The sequence below is a fragment of the Ascidiella aspersa genome, chromosome 3 (assembly GCF_963924565.1).
Source record: "Ascidiella aspersa chromosome 3, kaAscAspe10.2, whole genome shotgun sequence".
NCBI classification, from domain to species: Eukaryota; Metazoa; Chordata; class Ascidiacea; order Phlebobranchia; family Ascidiidae; genus Ascidiella; species Ascidiella aspersa.
Window position 1 is genome coordinate 23,671,793 of NC_139449.1, and position 19,787 is coordinate 23,691,579.

The following is a 19,787-nucleotide window of genomic DNA, read 5'->3' on the forward strand; positions in this document are numbered from 1 at the left end:
TCAGAAAATATACAACTTTGAAAAATATTTATTTAGGCCTGAATTTATAGATTTTCCGAAAACTGCAAAGATATTATTCTTCCCTAATTAACAAAAATCCAGTCTAATTTATACAGAAATTATATGGTAATCGGTTGGCCTGATTATTTCCTACAAAATTTAAAACTGTGTGCGGTCACTTTAACCAAGTGAATCAAATCGTTTAATGCTTTGCATTTTCGTTTAGAACGTTGCTCAAGAAAACTTTACAGGGCCATCCATCGCTACCCTAGTTGTTTTCAATGGGGTTGTTTCAAAGCGACCATGAAAAATTTCAATGAGGAGTTTACAAAATTACGCCAAAACGTGAAGACCTAAAGTAACCCCAAATCGCAACGTCATGAAAATTAACCTCAGAGTAACCTTTTGCTGAGAAATGTGCCATTTATTGGATTCGAACCAAAGTCAAATCAAAGGGGACAGTAGCAACATTCGCAGGAAGCACAAAAATCAGTTTATTTGGCTTAAAAATTCAATTCTTTAGGACGTAGTGATTTTCAAATGCCACAAAGACGTTAAAAAACAAACTGCTTTTAGCGGATTAATTTCACTGATATTACATTTTGAAAAACGTCACGGTATTAGGCTATAATATGGTCACATTTAGAAGAGTTAGAAAAATACCTTCGAAAAATCTTTACTTTAAACTGAAAAATATTGTAGTTAAAACTGCACGTATTTATAAGAAGGAAATGGAAAATCAGCCTATTTATTGTTTATTGGCTGAATTTTTTTTTCAATGTGCATGAGACGCATGGCGCCTTTGGGCCGAAAAGATAGTTTTCGCACGTCCTTGACCTTCGAACACTATTAAATACTATAAACTTTAAACACTTTTTTATTGCAACGGAGTTCTTAAAATAAAACAAAAAGTGGGTTATTTTGCACATTATTAGCAAAAACATGTTAAATAAGGGTAAAAACACATAAATTATTACATAGTAGAGAACGTGTGTTTTTAAAAAAATGCTAGTGGCAAAAAATTCGTAAATATTACGCTTTCATCATTTTACTCGCACACGTTTGTGAAACGATGCGCGCAAGTAGAACTCTGTTCATCAATTAAATATTTTCAATAACAACGCTAAATAATACATACATCAGGTCAAAAAACTACAATGGTGAACATTATAAACAACAATTAAACATTTGTGTGCTTTAATACGCAAATGGTGGGGAATAATAATTACACTGGAAATACATTACTGCAGTAACAGAAAATTGGCAATTCTCACCAATAGGAAAACATAAAACATCGGTAAAAGTGTTACATTTACCAGCTTTTTAGTTTTCTTCGGTGATGTCGTAGTTTGGATCTTTATTTCTGACGGTTTCTGTAAATCTGCGATGCATGCCATTTGACCAGCGACATGTCTGCACAGCCTCGTCTTCACCCATCTTGTCAAAGAAAGACTGAACAAACTCATACTGTGAAATGCAAATAGGGAAGAGGGCGCCGATTCGTTCCAAATGGGTCCAGATTAAGTAATCTGTTAAGCCTGGTGAGTCTCCACAGATAAAAGTGGTTCCAGCCTTCTGCAAATATTCATCCAATGTTTCAAGTCCTTCCTTTAATTTCATGAGGCCATTTGCTCGTGACACTCCTTCATCGTCGTTAAATGCTGCTTCATAATATCCTTTGATTACCTTAAAACGTTTAAATTTCAATTATTGAAACTTATCTCACAAATACATAGCAATGTTCATACATTCATTGATCGAACACAGCATTTAACTTTAGACAAAAAATTAAGAATTTGGACCAAAATGCTTGTCACCACAAAACTGGCAAGACTCTGCCAGTCTGCAGGTAAAGCAAACGATAAAGCTTATATTTTAGTAAAACACCCCAAAAGAGTGCCGAAAAACCTGACATTTAAAAAAAAAGTAATGGGCATTGGCCGACATTCTTTATTGAATTAACAACACAAGGCAGTAAAATTATCTTACTTTTCCATAATCGCTGAAGAGCATTTGTTCCTTGGCTTTTTTTAAAGGATCGACAGTCGACAGCTTTTTACCCGGGTAAGCTTCATCGGCATACCTGGCCGTGATGTCAGATTCACGAATCAGCTCTCCATTAACTTCAAGGACAGGAACACATCCAGATGGACTTTTCTTCATAAACCATTCTGGTTTACTTGTTAGATTGATATTAATGGTTTCATGCCTACATAAAAAATATTAGGTAGTTTACAAATTTTTCTTATTGCAAACATGGAACCTGAGTTTTAATTGTGTGGGGTAAAATCCCAGGAGATTCTACAATATTACATTTAGAATCTAGAACAACAAATCCAGCATATTGAATCGTAGTATTATTTTTTTTATTAATTGTTCAACTTCTATTTTTTATTGGGGAGGGGGATTAATTAAAATATACCTTACATGGCCTACAATGACAGCAATTAATCACAAAACACTTGTGTATATGGTAATAAAAGAATAATCTCTAAAATAATTGAGATTCTAAAGAACTGTCATTTGAAATATGCGGCAGAATTGGATACAAATCCAATTTGGAATCAAATCTAAGGATTCAATAATTCTACTTTAAACCAGGGCTGCGGAGTCGGTTAAAACAACCCGAGTCCGACTGACTCTACAACCTGTATTTTACCCATTTACGCAACTAAATTAAGGTGGATTTTCTGCAATCCACTCATATTGGTGTCATACTCGCATTACATGGTTTACCCGCATTACATGGTTTCCACCTGCATTACAAGGTTTAAAAATATTTTACATTTGCTATTAGACTTTTACAACTTACATTTTGCCGCCTTAACAGGTAAAAAATATGATACTGTGCACGCGCACGTCGGACTCGGGTAGTTTTACACGGTCTTACTCGAGTCCCGAGTCCGACTCCGGCAAAACAAACCAACTCCGTTGAGTCCGACTCCGCAGCCCTCATTTAAACATCCCAAGTTAAAAACCTTTTGCAGCATAAATTATGGCATAATCAGCCATTTATTAATAAAGAAATATTTTGTTTGACAATTCAGTATAGCGACTTTTCATCGCTGGAAATCTGTTTAATCGCCTCGTATAAAGAATGTTCGCAAAACTTTTGGTTCACCGCTAAATTTTATTTCGCATAACACCTTTGCAGTTCGCTAAATATATCCAAATATTGCAGACGGAATAACCTAGCCGCCTAACTAAATTTGGCAAGACTGCTTATTGTAAGGCGGTTCGCTCTCTCATTTTTTTAATTCTCATATAGCATTTTTCATTTCTCATGTTTTTTCATTCCCATTGGTGTTTTTCTAAAAAAAATCCAAACCATATAAATATTACAAATTCTAAAGATATGAATACTGGGTAAGATGGGAAGAATTTAGGCAAAGGGAAAATCATATTGGCAAATGTATAAATTTATAACAAGCGGTGAACATTATTGGCAAGTGCTATTGCGCGATAAAACAAATTGGCATCATAAAATCTGAATGATTTGTAAAATTGGTTAATCGAGTCCGAATAAAGACAGTTCATGCAACATAACAAATGATCATAACTATTTGTGACAAGTGGCAAACAAAATGTCTCTTTAGGAATATCACAGCCAGTATTTATTTTAATTGTTTTTTTTTTATTATTTTTGAGCACTTCAGTGAAAAAACAGAAGTCAACGTCTATAAATGAAAATAAATTATACATGAAAACATTAATAATTGTTTTCCAGGACTAAAGTTTTCCTTTAAAAAACAGTAACAACTGTGTGCAATGTACTTGTATATTGAAACAAATCAATATTTAAACAGTAAAGCATATCATGGTGCCACACTTTATAGAGAGCACTCACTTGAAACAAAATCATATTAAATTTATCGTTACCTAACATTACTTTGTTGTCTAATAAAACATTTAAATGCAGATCAACACGAAAGACTTTTAAGTAGGACAAATATATATGCAGAAAATGGTTAATGAAAAAATAATAATTTTCTGTAATTGTTACAAAAAATCTGAATTAAGACATTTTATAATTAAAGAGATCCTTAAATGCATACCAATAAAGCATAGAAAATGCAAAAAAAGGTGTTTTCTCTTACTTAATTCCTTTGGCTGCTAATACCAGCTTAAGCCTGTGAGTAAAAGGGCACAACTTCATTCCATACACTCTTACAACATCTTTTACAGGTGCAAGTGGTTTATCAGACCCTTATAAGTTTAAGGAAAAAAATATAAATCATTCTGTCGAAATGCACTGGCAACACTTAACAAGTGGGTAGCTACAAATTAAAGAGTCCTGTTATAATCTATTAACTGCCCTATTTTTTATTGATATTTACAATATTGCAGTAGTAGGAAACAGCAGGTTATTCAACAAATTGTATCGTAACAAAACCTAAATGTTTTAACATTTTCAAAATGTTATACGAACAATAACTATTTAAATGAATAATATACCTTTCAATAAATGTATTGAGTTTCCCATTCCAGAAGCCATTATTCACAATTTATTAACTTGTTTTTTTACAGTTTTTTACTTCAAAAACACTATAAAAAAGTAAAGTCGCCAAGTTAATCACACCTTGAGGATACTTTATCACAGTGGTTGTCAACCTTTTTTAGCTTACGGACCGGTAAAATTTCAAAAAAAGTTTTGCGGACCGGTGGACCTTCAAAAATCAAAATCAACTCAAAATGTAATTACGACAAAAGTATATGCAACTTAAAAGAAAATAAGGGAAACGTCAAAAAAGCAATTTGCTTCGGTCTTTTTGATATCATAGGCGTTTTACGTACAACACTTGCACCATTGTGACGAACAATAAAGTCCCAAGTAGACCATTAACGTTATGTTGCGTCACAAAGCAGCTAATTACGGAACTGTCGAAGTTCTACATTTAATGGACAAGCTTTTAACATCTTATATAAAATTGTAATATATTTGGCGGACCGGCGGGGAAGTTGATGCGGACGGGCACCGGTCCGCGGACCGGCGGTTGAGAACCACTGGTCTAAATGCGTCTACAATTGTATGACAATAGGCTTAAATCTACCAGGTTATTTTAAGGGCAACATGTTAATTTTGTAATTTAAAGGTGCTCCATAGATAGCCAACCTACAATGAGGAATTTATAAACTCAAATTGTTGATTGATTTCGATTGCTCATGTGTATCATCGTGAATAATGTGAGAACCACTGATTAGACCAAAAAATGTAATTTAAATAGGTCAGTTATTGTCCCGTTTTCATTCCTAATAAGGATATATAAAACGAAAAAAGATAGTTGAAAAAACACTGGCTTAGCCCATGAGGCAAATAAATATTGACATGCCTATATTTGACATGATAGGAAGTTATCTGTGGCCAACATAATGGACATCCCTAACGTATATACAATAATTTTCTAAACACATTTCCAATGTAAATTTTTTTACTGGATTTATGAAATTGCTCCCTTGAACTCAAAAAATTCCTCCCTAGGGAGGAATTCCTCCCCGGTTGGGAACCACTGCCATACCACGTGACCAGAGACAATAGCCGCAGTGGCTTTGACACTTTAGAAGTAACGACTTCTGTAAGTGCTGATTGAGATAGAATCTATCCGTTTATTGGTTTTGAGATTAGATATGACGAGAGGTATTTAACCGGGAAAACCGATCTTCGTTTAGTATTGTACGCGGTGAAAGGCGTGCTTGTAATTTAGCGCTAGTTCCGTTCATGGAACTTGAAAACTGTGCTGCTGATAGTCGAATTATGTATGATTCTACCACAATTAATTACACATATTTCACGGTCTTGGTTTATTTTTTCGCCTGAAGTTAACGATTGCACACTGTGGTTTCGCAGCTGGCGCCTGACAGGATTGTCGACGACGCGCGTGGTCGCTTTTGCTGGACGTATTTGGCTGTTTCTGATTAGTTTTTTTATGACGTCTTGGAATCACCATTCTATGACGTCATACTGTCACTGTTTTATGACGTCATTATTCAACGTCAGACGAAAAATAGGAGAATTCCCTAAGTTCAAGTGTGAAAGCGACTCTGTCCAACCCCCACCAACAAATCTAGGCGATATAATCCAGTTGTGACCATGGCGTAGGGCGTAGGCAAATGAAATGGAAACTTTGAAAGAAATATGGATTTGGAAACGTAACAAGCGGTTTATATGGCAACACAAGTGCTGGGTACACCCTATTTATAAAAATATATTAAGAGGGTGTTTTTTTTCACTTTTTCGCATTGTATTGAAACATAAAGATAAATTTTAAAACTGCTCAATAATTTTGTTAAAATAATTTTTGGCCGTAGGGGTAGGTTAGCACTTTTGAAGTTACAATAGCATCAGGGTGTTTTAAATTTCTATTTAATTTGAAAGAAATACAACAGACATTTAAACGTATGCAAAATTACAAAATAGAACAAACTTAAAAAGGCTTTTCAACCGTTCGAGGATTATATTTCCATAATAATTGAAAAAAATATCTGCTCAACCTTTCAAAGTAACATTTCTAACATAAAACCTTCGAAAACCCGTAGAAAACTCGCGATTTCTATCAAAAAACATCTTTAGTCACGGCAAAAAGTAGTGCACGCGCTTTCTCGCTAAAAACGCGTTTAGTCGTGTCTGTCTGCTGTGCGTAAGATTTGCGTCAAGTCTGGTCGGCAGAGACGCGACAACAAAATAAATAATGTTCCATCTCATTAGTCTCGATCAGTCTGCTTTAAAGCGTTTTTGTCTAACCGGTGGGGATTCATAAGGTTAATTAATTACGTATGCTAATCTTCGCCGTTCAACTCCATGTGGCAGGTCTTCAGAAGACTGCAGCAAATCGATCATCTTCTTGGGCGATATCTCGCGTCAAATTACGTCACTGGCGTTCTTTTGGACGAGCATTTCACGCCAAAATCTTTGGCGGGGAGGTGCTTGAATTTAATTAGGTAACTCGGTAAGGTATGGTATTCTGCCTTTTTATTAATTCTTGATGGTTACCATAATAAGCGTGACTTAGTTATAAACTAAATTCGTGATAGTAGCCTTCGGTTTCGGTTTCGTTGTATTCCTGCCACGTTTTTTGTGAATCGAATGGTGAATTGTGGCGTCATAGTATCGCGTTGTCATAACGAGAATTAGGTTTTTCCGTTAGATAGACCAGTGCGTCTCAACCTTTTTTCTTTCGTGGCCCATTTTCGTTGCACAAAAATTCTGTGGCCCAATAATTTTTTATGAATCGACAAACTATAAAAAAGGTTTAGAGCGAAATAAAGCGAAGCGTGCAACAATAAATTTACGTCTAATTTACATTCCTACTCAATTCCTCCCCAAGCCATTCTTCCTGTAAAATTAGATATGGTGACACAAATGAAACTAAATTCTTCAATGAATCTAGCTTTTTAAAATGGTCTGTGGCCCATCTAAAAAGTTTCCATGGCCAACCAGTGAGCCATGGCCCACTGGTTGAGAACTGCTGCATTAGACTAGTGTTTGCTCATGAGGCAGATTAGAAGTGGTGTATTTATTACAAGTACGTCATTTAAAAACAAAATGTTAAAATATACAAAACACATTTTTTTAACATAACAAACCAATGACGATAAACTAATTCTTGTAATTGTTATTATTACATTACGGCTTACATCAGTTACAAAGCACATAATATGAATTGTTCAGTTACAATTAGAAATTCCAAGGATATTATAAAAAATTGCAAATGATGTTGAGGTTTGTTTTTATTCTCTAAAATAATTTTAATTTCACTATGAATCAACTTTGAACAACATGTAGTAAACGATTGTATAGCCTACACGTACCTATAAAATACGGGCTTTGCTTATTACAAACTAGTAGTGTAACACAATTCCGTACAATTCAGATTTATTGCAACATTAATAAATGAGCTGTGTGTTTAATTAAAGAATTAAAAGTTAGTCCAAACACTAAAACAACATCCGAAAAGTTAGTTTTTGGATTCTTTTAAGTATTCCTCGGTGATGTCGTAGTTTGGCTCTTTATTTCTGACGGTTTCTGTAAATCTGCGATGCATGCCATTCGACCAGCGACAGGTATGCACAGCCTCGTCCTCACCCATCTTGTCAAAGAAATACTGCACGAAACGATACTGCGAAATGCAAATCGGGAAGAGGGCGCCGATTCGTTCCAAATGGGTCCAGATTAAGTAATCTGTTAAGCCTGGTGAGTCTCCACAGATAAAAGTGGTTCCAGCCTTCTGCAAATATTCATCCAATGTTTCAAGTCCTTCCTTTAATTTCATAAGGCCCTTTGCTTTTGACACCCCTTCATCATCGTTAAATGCTGCTTCGTAGTATCCATTTATAACCTTTAAAAAAACTCATTTTAAATGACGAAATTTTACCTTGCATAAAGAAAATATAACAGTCCTATAAAGTATATAAAAAAAAAGATAACTAATGTAAACACTGAAAAAAAAACACATAAATATTTAACATCCGTTAACTAAAATATAGGTAACTTACTTTTTTGTATTCGCTAAGCAGCATTTGTTCCTTAGCCTTCTTCAGTGCATTTGCTGTTGACAGTTTTTTACCCGGGTAAGCTTCATCGGCATACCTGGCCGCGATGTCAGAGTCACGAATGAGCTCTCCATTAACTTCAAGGACAGGAACACATCCAGATGGACTTTTCTTGAGAAACCATTCTGGTTTACTTCTTATGTTGATATTTATGGTTTCATGCCTAGAATGTTTAAACATAAATAGTTTTCAATTCATATAATATTAAGAATTACTTTGCTAACATAAAAGTTTCATTAAAAATTTCATTTACAAGCACTTGCATAAAAAAAAACTTATCACAAACAATAATAAGCTAAATAAAACAACTTCATTAACAGAAAAAGAGTAATGCTGCAAAACACAAGGTGTAAAAGTGTATTAACTGTGACTATAATAGAAAAGTAAATTTTCGTACTTAATTCCCTTAGCTGCCAATACCAACTTAAGCTGTTGAGTGTATGGGCATATTTTCATCCCATATACTCTTAGCACATTTTCCTCAGGCGCTGGTGGTTCATCAGATCCTTAAAGTAAAAAAAATACAATACCATTTTAAAATATTTTAAATTTCTTCGTATAGCCTACTTTACACCAGCATTGTCCAACTATATTTTGCCGCGGATCATCAGAAGCAATTTGTTTTATATTGCGGGAAAATGTTGCAGGAGAGGATCTAGGATTTTAGTTTTTGGTTGGCATTCAAAATCTTACATATTATAACATCACAAGCTTAGTCATAATTCATGTAATCTTACGAAACGCGCTCTTATCGAGACAACTTGTGTACAATTGTGCAACTTAATGTAAGTCCATCATGCGAAGGTTTAAAAAAGTTGTTTCTTAAAGGTTTTGGTTTAAAAAACGTGTACCTTAGAAGTATACTTGACGCATTCGTCCATAAAATGATAATCACTATATTTTCTCCACACAATTTATTTAGTCTATTCAGCGAAAACCAACAGAATGTATTTGACACGTTTGGTTGGCTCATGCACATTTATGCAGAGATTGCAACAGTTGTCAGACTTATTAGCCTATTTATTTTACAACGTCAAAATATGTTGATGTTTTTTCGTTTATACTTTTGTGAACCCACAATCTGTACCTGGTAGAAATGTAGGCTAATATGTATTCCATCTACTTAACACCAGCTTTTGTAATGCAAAATAGCATTACTGCTATTGTTTAAAATACAGAAAATGTATCACATTTATGCAATAGACCTACCTGTCCCACAAAATTTACCTTTTGATAAATGTATTGAATCTCCCATTCCTGCAGCCATTTTTCCTTCTTCTTTTACAATTGACTTACTATTACGAGTTCTGCATTCAATTTAATTTAAAAAACATACTGCTCGTTTAGTAATTTATATTATAGTAAGACAGTCTACTAAAACCGTGAGTGGTATACCTACATTTGCGCACAAATTTGACCGTAAACAGGAGGTAATCATTCAGGTTTACTGATTTCATGACGTCGCGTTATGACGTCATCCATGAAAATTTTCAGGTCCTCTAAATACAATTTTTAGATCTGCCCCTGATTCGAAGGGCTCCACGAGTAGGTAGGTACCATCTTATTTACCGATTTATGGCGTGTTTCTGGTGGCGCTTTTATCGAATTTAATTCGTTACTATCGACAATTTATATAAAGGGGGGGTGCGAGGTACCAACGGCCAGTGTACCAGGAGTACACTGACCATTTCAGCAAAACCCATCTGTCCTCTGGTGTTCAGAAACAGGAGGTGCGCAAGTACTAAACGACGGCACGGCCATATGGCGCCCCAGCTTGATCACTGATCGTGCGTGCATCGGCGTCCCAAGGCACGTTGTCAAGTTTACTGTCAATGTTCGTCAAGAACTCATAGACAAAACTGCACTAATGAGCTGAAAGCTGTTAGCGCAACATCAGCAAAGCGTTACGCGTAACTCACGTAGTTTGTGTTCACACATTTAGAACCGCTTAAAAAATTTCATTTAAATTTTAAATCGTAGCAAGCAATTTATCACTTATAAAATAATGAACGTCAATACGTGTAAGTTACGCTAAACATGGTTTTAATGAAGACTGATCAGCCACATCCAAACCGTTTTTAGTTTAGCACTCTCACTAAGCTACAGAACAAATCTGCTTGGTAGTTTAAAATTGTTCCTTTTATAGCAACAAAATGCAACGTCGTAGGTTTGTATGTTTTTCTTTTTTTGATGTAATAAGAAAATGTACGGCTGATTTGCACCGTCAAATTGAGCCACAAAGCAAAGGTGATTTGCTGGAAAGGTCGACTAATATGGTACAGTAAACATTCGTGTTAAACAAACAAATGTGTAGCACGACTAATAAGGCGTGAGAAAAGGTTGTTAAACGTCGCACTAATCGCGCGCCAGCAGTAAGAGTTTCTAACAAATTTGTTATAATATTCACCCCTATACTTTACTCGCTCACAATTGGTTTCTGCTTTGCTTTAACCAGCAACTATAGGCTACAACTTGGTATTTCATTGGATGCTTTTTTGTGAAACGTCAGTTTTTATAACGACGTGTTTTATAGTGAGAGGGCTGCTTTATAAAAAGTTCAGGCTAGGGCCAAGGCTTCTTAAACTGGGGGTTGCGCAACGAGTTTGAGGGGTCGCGAATAGAGTTCTAACAATTTCATACAATTTGGAAAGCCTGATAAATGTTGTTTTTTATATGCAGATGTCGAAACAAATACAAACCAAACCGTTTGGAGTTTAAACACAAAGAAGTGCCCAAGAAGCGAAAGAAAAATGTTTTGTTTATTACCTTTAATACTGAAGGGTAGCGAAACGTTTCAATAAATATAAATGGTCGCGAACAAAAACATTTGGGAAAACGTCTCTTAAGCAGAATTGCAAACGGCAATATAACTATCGAGTTGGATATCAATTTTTTGTACAATGCCGGCAGGTGTTCTTGTTCCCCATGCAATTGTGGGCATGTACAGACTGTATCCAAATAAACCAAACTAGCTTGCCAAATAAGGATTGCTCGTTCGACAGCCTGTTTAGGTTTTATTGGACCATTGCCTTAATAGTCAAGTTATTGTGCAACTAATGTTTGTTAAGTTCAAATATTTACTTTACCTTTTTAGGTATGTTTCAAGATTTTAAACTATGTCGTTAAAAGAGAGAACTTTTGGGTGCCATATTCGGAATTAACCGTAACGAGAAACGCACGGCAATATTGAGAACAATGTTGTCAACGTGAACAGTGTAGGCCTACAGCAAGTGTGACCAAACCGCGGCTCGCGAGCCAAATGACAAAAAACAAAGTGATACTTGTTTCTTATGATGTCATGTGTAAGCTGTGGTCCTTTGACAACAAAGCAAAAAATGCTTAACAAAGTGTGGCTCTTGGTATTTTACTGCCTCGCCACCCCTGCTGTACAACGTTAAACAAAAAACCAACCAACTAAAACATTTAATAGTTCTGTGATAGGATATCATCGGTAGGACGTAGCTCATATAGGTAACCTAACACAAAGGGACACAAACAAAAGGGGTTCACTTATGGCGGACATCAACGAAAGAAAACATTTACTCACAGACAATATGACAACAGATTACGTCACAGCTGCATATATCTCGCGGTTCTTATAGTCGAATACGGTTGGCGTTTAGGTTGTTCTTTGTTTTTGCATCCGTGGACCATATATGGAATTAGTTTTGCGCCACGAAATGGCCGATGGGGCCCACCGCACTTGCCATATATGGGTAGCACCAAACGACAGCTTCGGGACTTTTTTACGTAAATGATTAACAATAGGGAAAATTTAGTATTGTTGTGCACTGATTTCAATCATTTCTAGTCCACCGAAAAAGTGTGTTGATTTACTATATACCTGAGGTTACTGATGCCAGGTCCAACCATGTTGATCGATTATTTGATTTGCCTTACTTGCCGAAAACGCTGGAAAAACTTGTTTTCGTGTTTTATTGTTTTATTTACCATAAAGGGAATTGGCAATTTGTTTTTTGGATCAAATGTCGACAGGATTTCGCAAGTGCGATGAAACGCGATCTCAAGCAAACACCTGATATAAGTGGTGATGTATTTCAGTCCTCAACTAAGTCTTTCTTGCAAAAATTTAACGTGAAACTATAAATAATTGCATTGAGTGCTAGGCTGCACAGTTTAAGAAACTCTCGCTTAGGCCAATTAGCATATTAAGGTTGAACTTGAATAACCTCGTGGCGTATTTATTTCTTTAGAAAACTACGCGAGTAATAGTTTTTAACATAAACGCTTATAAAAGTGCATAAACCAACCGTTATACCTGCAAATGGAATAACACCTTGGCCGTTAGAAGTTCGTCGCCGGAAAAAAACGCCAGCGCTTGTTCTGAAATAACTCACTTTTTACGCAATTCTTCTAAATATTTAACTTGGACACTTAAACGATGCGTTTTAACAAACATTATTGCAATTCCAATCAAGCTACATTTAAGTATATGGTAGGCTACTGCTCATAAAAGCTACAAAACAAATTATTATTAAAAGAACAAAATTTATAAATTTTGGGGTAGCCATGGCCACCCTGGCTACGCCTGCGACAGCCACACATCCACTCATTTTTTTACTAATCTCTTTGAAAGTTGCGTGTTATTTTTTTTGTCCAGTCGTCTGATGCAAAACTTTTAAATTTGCAATAGGTCATCCTTTATTTATGACGTCAACTTGAGCTTTACACTACAAGAAGTCAATCTACACGCACTATCGGCATTTAAGCTGGACAAAGAAAGGTTTCATAGCGTGGATGTCATAATTGAGGCATGCCTCAAATCATAGCTATATCGTTTATCATGTTTTCCGAGAGAATTAGCGAAAGAAACAGGCACGCATAATGCAGTGTATAGCACTTCTGTGATCTAAAGAGAGGCACGGATTGGCGCTGCCTCTCTTCGCGTATTTCAACGATTTTGACCGCGTGAACGCTTGATATCAATAACGCAGCAAAATAGAAGAAAAAAATAAAGCACGCTTTAGGTATAGAAACGAAAAATTTGCTTTAGAGATTAACTGATATAACTTTTGCTTGATATATATTTTGCTTTGCCAGATGTTGCCTGCCTCCCCTGACTGCACGTCCCTGCATGTACCCCTTGGTGGTACGAAGCACCAAATCAGGGGGTACGACATGTGTGAAATGATGCGTTATTTAGGCATATTTGTGAAGAATGCGTACTTACGAAAAGCAACAACAAAAAAGTCATTAGTAAATTAACTGATCGTTGGTTTGTTGTAAATATTGCTGAACTTGCAAGACTGTTGGTCTAACACTTCATAACAACGTCAAAACCAAAAGCATGTTAAATGTTAATATATAGGCTAAAATTTCATAATAGTCCTAACACCTTGAGATTAGTGTCCTATAAAAGGTAAAGTTTAAAGAAACAAAAAAGACTATTAAATAAAAATGATTATACGAGCATACGACGTCAAAATTACATGACAGTTCCATTCGACCAGTGTTTCCCAACCTTTTTTATACTAGTGCCCCCTACAATCTACACAAAAGGTTAAAATAACGTTAATTAATTTCGTATGCTACTCTTCGCCGTTCAACTCCATGTGGCAGGTCTTTAGAAAACTGCAGCAAATCGATCATCTCCTTGGGCGATATCTCACGCCAAATTACGTCACTGGCGCACTTTTGGACTAGCATTCCACACCAAAGATCTTTTGGCGGGGAGGAATTTAATCATGTAACTCGGTAAGGTACGGTAAATTTCCTTTTAATTAATTATTGGTGACCATATAAGTGACTTAATTAGTTATTCTGAATTTCGTGATAGTAGCCTACTTTCGTTGCATTCCTGCCACGTTTTTGGTGAATTGAGTTGTGAATTGTGACGTCATAGTGTGGAGCACGAGTTTAGATTGTGAGCTTATAATAGTTTATTCAAACAGAAGTGCGTTCTAACTGACACTTACGTTCTGACTCCAACTTCAAAGCATATAGTTGCCATTCTGGATTATTTTAATCTAGATTTAGATGTTTTGATTTGATTCTAGATGTAGGATTGTACAATCTAGATCGGTCATGTTCAAATGGCGGATCGCGATCCGGATCCGGATCTTTTCAGCGTTTTGTGCGGATCTTCTAATAGTCTTAAAAAATAAACTTTCTACAGTGTTTTAACGTGAATACCAATTGTCAGTGTTTATGAATTTTGTAAAAAATCAAGCATAGAACTAGACTCCCAAATGCTAATCTTTGTGAGTGTTTGAGGATATCAGTCAGCGACAGAAAGCCCCAATTCGATGCTATTGTAAGACCCAAAGTCTAAAACAGGGGTCGTCAACCTACGGCCCGCGGGCCGGATACGACCCGCCAATGTAATTCATTCGGCCCGCCGCCTTTTTGACAAACTAGATACGAGTCCATTTCAAATCCTTTTTAACTATTTTAACTCGTAAATACGAAAAAATTTCCCGCTCCGCGCGATTCATCTTTCTACGCCCGGCTTGTTTACGTTTTGATGCGGTCTTTTGAACTAGATCAGCGCTTTGTTACCGTTAATGGAAAACGCATTAAAAGATGTTGGACATATATTTTTTAACATTTTTTTTTTCGGCAATGTAATAAAAACTTGCAAGAAATTTAAAAGAAATGCCAGTATACCTAAAAAAATCGCGCTCGCTTCGCTCGCCACGTGCGCCCTGACTTACAAACGTTAACAAACACTAAACAAGATTAACTATTAAACTTGTCGCGTTTACATAAATAAAGCGTCATAAAAATTAAAGCGTTTCCAATATGTTTACTATTCGTATTTCGCGGATCATCATGTTGTCAGGTTTGGCTGTGGTGGATCATGGCAGAAATCATTTGAACACCCCTGATCTAGATGTTAGATGTTTTTTTAGATTATTGTAAAAAAAATATTATATAATCGAAATTAGTGACAGATTCGCTATCCAGGTTAAATATTTCAGTAATTTAAAAAGTTTAAAATTTTTGCAAATTGAAATATGAACAATGAGGTATGAAATAAAAATTTCAGTAACTGGTCATGTTCAGCAAAATATTTTATAAAACAGAAAATCTTAGATCTAAAGCATTAAGCAAGACCCTTAATGCAATTTTTTTTAGATTTCTCTATAAAAAACTAGATGTTTCTAGATTAAATTTATTGTAATTCTAGATGTTTACCCTAATAAAAAATGGCAACTATGCTTCAAAGGTGCGTATTTAACTTGCGAGACGCCACAAGACGTTCAGGTTATTAATTAGAATTGTATTAGTGGATGAACGTACATCCAGTTTCAAACTATAGAGCGGCGAACAATCAACGCTGCATACACCACCAGTCGATATAGCTAAGAAGAAGTTCTGTGGGCATAGTTAAGATAAAATAGTTAGCCCATAAGTGACTCTGGTGAGTCCCGAAAGGAACTGGTTCTAAATCCAATCCCTTTGACTTAATGAAGCCGAAACGCAATGCCAATTAAGATAACAACACTGGGGTGCGATTAGCATTGCTTCGACACAGAATGCGAATAACAATTAAATCTGCCACGACGCAGTATTTGCAAATAACACAGACATATTTACGTACAGTCGTATAAGTGCGAAAGCATTAACCAGCTGACATCACATAACACTACAATAGTGTTGCGTTGTGTTAGGTTTTCACATTAGACTAATTTTTGCTCAAGAGGTACAATAAAGTGGTGTTTTTATTACAAATACGTAATTTTAAAACAAAATGTTGAAATATACAGAACACATTTTTTAACATAACAAACCCATAACGATACAATAATTCTTAATAGTTATTATTACGGTACACTGCGTCTTATATTAGTTACAAAGCACATAATATGAATTATTTAATTACAATTAGAAATTCCAAGGATATTATAAAAAAATGTGCATATGATGTTCACGTTTGTTTTTATTCCCTATAAGCATTTTAATTTAGGAACACTAAACACGGATCTGTTGATTATCTTCAGTAGAAAGAGAGTGGCCCAAATAATAGATAAAAGATTCATTCTTTTATTAGCAAACGTTTCGGCACTGATGATGGCAAAAGAAATTGCCGAAACGTTTGCTAATAAAAGAATGAATCTTTTATCTATTATTTGAGCACTGATGATGGCAAAAGAAATTGCCGAAACATTTGCTAATAAAAGAATGAATCTTTTATCTATTATTTGGGCCACTCTCTTTCCATTTTAATTTAAATATGAATGAATTTTGAACAACAAGTATTAAACGATTGCATGTACACTTATAAAAATGAGCTTGGCTTATTACAAACTATAGGCCTATAGTAGTGTAATATAAATCCGTACAATTCAGATTTATTGCAACATTAATAAATGAGCTGTGTGTTTAATTAAAGGAATTAAAAGTTAGTCCAAAGCACTAAAAAAACATTCAAAAATGTTATTTATTGGATTCTTTTAAGTATTCCTCGGTGATGTCGTAGTTCGGCTCTTTATTTCTCACGCTCTCAGTATATCTGCGATGCATGCCATTCGACCAGCGACAGGTATGCACAGCCTCGTCCTCACCCATCTTGTCAAAGAAATACTGCACGAAACGATACTGCGAAATGCAAATAGGGAAGAGGGCGCCGATTCGTTCCAAATGGGTCCAGATTAAGTAATCTGTTACGCCTGGTGAGTCTCCACAGATAAAAGTGGTTCCAGCCTTCTGCAAATATTCATCCAATGTTTCAAGTCCTTCCTTTAATTTCATAAGGCCCTTTGCTCTCGACACACCTTCATCATCGTTAAATGCTGCTTCATAGTATCCATTTATAACCTTTAAAAAAACTCATTTTAAATGACGAAATTTTATCTTGCATAAAGATAATAGAACAGTCCTCAGAAATATAGAAAAAAAAAGATAACTAATGTAAACACTGAAAAAAAAACACACATAAAAACTTAACATCCGTTAACTAAAATATAGGTAACTTACTTTTTTGTATTCGCTAAGCAGCATTTGTTCCTTAGCCTTCTTTAGTGCATTTGCTGTTGACAGTTTTTTACCCGGGTAAGCTTCATCGGCATACCTGGCCGCGATGTCAGAGTCACGAATGAGCTCTCCATTAACTTCAAGGACAGGCAGACATCCAGATGGACTTTTCTTGAGAAACCATTCTGGTTTACTTCTTATGTTGATATTAATGGTTTCATGCCTAGAAAGTTTAAACATAAATAGTTTTCATTTCATATAATATTAAGAATTACTTTGCTACCATAAAAGTTTCATTAAAAATTTCATTTACAAGCACTTGCATAAAAAAAACTTATCACAAACAATAATAAGCTAAATAAAACAACTTCATTAACAGAAAAAGAGTAATGCTACAAAACACAAGGTGTAAAAGTGTATTAACTGTGACTATAATAGAAAAGTAAATTTTCGTACCTAATTCCCTTAGCTGCCAATACCAACTTAAGCTGTTGAGTGTATGGGCATATTTTCATCCCATATACTCTTAGCACATTTTCCTCAGGCGCTGGTGGTTCATCAGATCCTTAAAGTAAAAAAAATACAATACCATTTTAAAATATTTTAAATTTCTTCGTATAGCCTACTTTACACCAGCATTGTCCAACTATATTTTGCCGCGGATCATCAGAAGCAATTTGTTTTATATTGCGGGAAAATGTTGCAGGAGAGGATCTAAGATTTTAGTTTTTGGTTGGCATTCAAAATCTTACATATTATAACATCACAAGCTTAGTCATAATTCATGTAATCTTACGAAACGCGCTCTTATCGAGACAACTTGTGTACAATTGTGCAACTTAATGTAAGTCCATCATGCGAAGGTTTAAAAAAGTTGTTTCTTAAAGGTTTTGGTTTAAAAAACGTGTACCTTAGAAGTATACTTGACGCATTCGTCCATAAAATGATAATCACTATATTTTCTCCACACAATTTATTTAGTCTATTCAGCGAAAACCAACAGAATGTATTTGACACGTTTGGTTGGCTCATGCACATTTATGCAGAGATTGCAACAGTTGTCAGACTTATTAGCCTATTTATTTTACAACGTCAAAATATGTTGATGTTTTTTCGTTTATACTTTTGTGAACCCACAATCTGTACCTGGTAGAAATGTAGGCTAATATGTATTCCATCTACTTAACACCAGCTTTTGTAATTCAAAATAGCATTACTGTTATTGTTTAAAATACAGAAAATGTATCACATTTATGCAATAGACCTACCTGTCCCACAAAATTTACCTTTTGATAAATGTATTGAATCTCCCATTCCTGCAGCCATTTTTCCTTCTTCTTTTACAATTGACTTACTATTACGAGTTCTGCATTCAATTTAATCTAAAAAACATACTGCACGTTTAGTAATTTATATTATAGTAAGACAGTCTACTAAAACCGTGAGTGGTATACCTACATTTGCGCACAAATTTGACCGTAAACAGGAGGTAATCATTCAGGTTTACTTATTTCATGACGTCGCGTTATGACGTCATCCATGAAAATTTTCAGGTCCTCTAAATACAATTTTTAGATCTGCCCCTGATTCGAAGGGCTCCACGAGTAGGTAGGTACCATCTTATTTACCGATTTATGGCGTGTTTCTGGTGGCGCTTTTATCGAATTTAATTCGTTACTATCGTCAATATATATAAAGGGGGGGTGCGAGGTACCAACGGCCAGTGTACCAGGAGTACACTGACCATTTCAGCAAAACCCATCTGTCCTCTGGTGTTCAGAAACAGGAGGTGCGCAAGTACTAAACGACGGCCATATGGCGCCCCAGCTTGATTACTGATCGTGCGTGCATCGGCGTCCCAAGGCACGTTGTCAAGTTTACTCGTCAAGAACTCATAGACTTATCAAAACTGCACTAATGAGCTGAAAGCTGTTAGCTCAACATCAGCAAAGCGTTACGCGTAACTCACGTAGTTTGTGTTCACACATTTAGAACCGCTTAAAAAAATTCATTCAAATTTTAAATCGTAGCAAGCAATTTATCACTTATAAAATAATGAACGTCAATACGTGTAAGTTACGCTAAACATGGTTTTAATGAAGACTGATCAGCCACATCCAAACCCCTTTTTAGTTTAGCACTCTCACTAAGCTACAGAACAAATCTGCTTGGTAGTTTAAAATTGTTCCTTTTATAGCAACAAAATGCAACGTCGTAAGTTTGTATGTTTTTCTTTTTTTGATGTAATAAGAAAATGTACGGCTGATTTGCACCGTCAAATTGAGCCACAAAGCAAAGGTGAT

General features: G+C 35.4%; 3 protein-coding genes across 3 annotated transcripts; all 3 read right to left on the reverse strand.

Annotated features, from left to right (window-relative positions):
* Positions 1–1,163: 1,163 nt before the first annotated feature.
* Positions 1,164–4,171, reverse strand: LOC146160990 (glutathione S-transferase omega-1-like). The gene is made up of 3 exons (XM_083385519.1): positions 4,098–4,171; positions 1,990–2,209; positions 1,164–1,686 (listed from the first exon to the last, which is right to left on the reverse strand). Exons 1-3 carry the CDS (start codon positions 4,154–4,156, stop codon positions 1,324–1,326), a joined length of 642 nt encoding a protein of 213 aa, XP_083241645.1. The 5' UTR covers positions 4,157–4,171; the 3' UTR covers positions 1,164–1,323.
* A 3,781-nt stretch (positions 4,172–7,952) lies between these two features.
* Positions 7,953–9,814, reverse strand: LOC146160991 (glutathione S-transferase omega-1-like). The gene is made up of 4 exons (XM_083385065.1): positions 9,775–9,814; positions 8,945–9,053; positions 8,491–8,710; positions 7,953–8,333 (listed from the first exon to the last, which is right to left on the reverse strand). Exons 1-4 carry the CDS (start codon positions 9,812–9,814, stop codon positions 7,953–7,955), a joined length of 750 nt encoding a protein of 249 aa, XP_083241191.1.
* Positions 9,815–16,947: 7,133 nt separating this feature from the next.
* On the reverse strand, positions 16,948–18,810 carry LOC146160992 (glutathione S-transferase omega-1-like). Its single transcript, XM_083385066.1, has 4 exons — positions 18,771–18,810; positions 17,941–18,049; positions 17,488–17,707; positions 16,948–17,328 (listed from the first exon to the last, which is right to left on the reverse strand). Exons 1-4 carry the CDS (start codon positions 18,808–18,810, stop codon positions 16,948–16,950), a joined length of 750 nt encoding a protein of 249 aa, XP_083241192.1.
* Positions 18,811–19,787: the final 977 nt, after the last annotated feature.

What these genes read in the sequence shown, in the direction of transcription:
- LOC146160990 (XM_083385519.1), bottom strand. Translation starts at nt 4,156, where the DNA reads ATGAAGTTGTGCCCTTTTACTCACAGGCTTAAGCTGGTATTAGCAGCC. An exon ending in TTAGCAGCCAAAGGAATTAA is followed by an intron (nt 2,210 to 4,097) that starts GTAAGAGAAAAC and finishes TTTTTTATGTAG; the next exon opens with GCATGAAACCATTAATATCA. An exon ending in TCTTCAGCGATTATGGAAAA is followed by an intron (nt 1,687 to 1,989) that starts GTAAGATAATTT and finishes AAACGTTTTAAG; the next exon opens with GTAATCAAAGGATATTATGA.
- LOC146160991 (XM_083385065.1), bottom strand. Translation starts at nt 9,814, where the DNA reads ATGGCTGCAGGAATGGGAGATTCAATACATTTATCAAAAG. An exon ending in TTCAATACATTTATCAAAAG is followed by an intron (nt 9,054 to 9,774) that starts GTAAATTTTGTG and finishes TTTTACTTTAAG; the next exon opens with GATCTGATGAACCACCAGCG. An exon ending in TTGGCAGCTAAGGGAATTAA is followed by an intron (nt 8,711 to 8,944) that starts GTACGAAAATTT and finishes TAAACATTCTAG; the next exon opens with GCATGAAACCATAAATATCA.
- LOC146160992 (XM_083385066.1), bottom strand. Translation starts at nt 18,810, where the DNA reads ATGGCTGCAGGAATGGGAGATTCAATACATTTATCAAAAG. An exon ending in TTCAATACATTTATCAAAAG is followed by an intron (nt 18,050 to 18,770) that starts GTAAATTTTGTG and finishes TTTTACTTTAAG; the next exon opens with GATCTGATGAACCACCAGCG. An exon ending in TTGGCAGCTAAGGGAATTAG is followed by an intron (nt 17,708 to 17,940) that starts GTACGAAAATTT and finishes TAAACTTTCTAG; the next exon opens with GCATGAAACCATTAATATCA.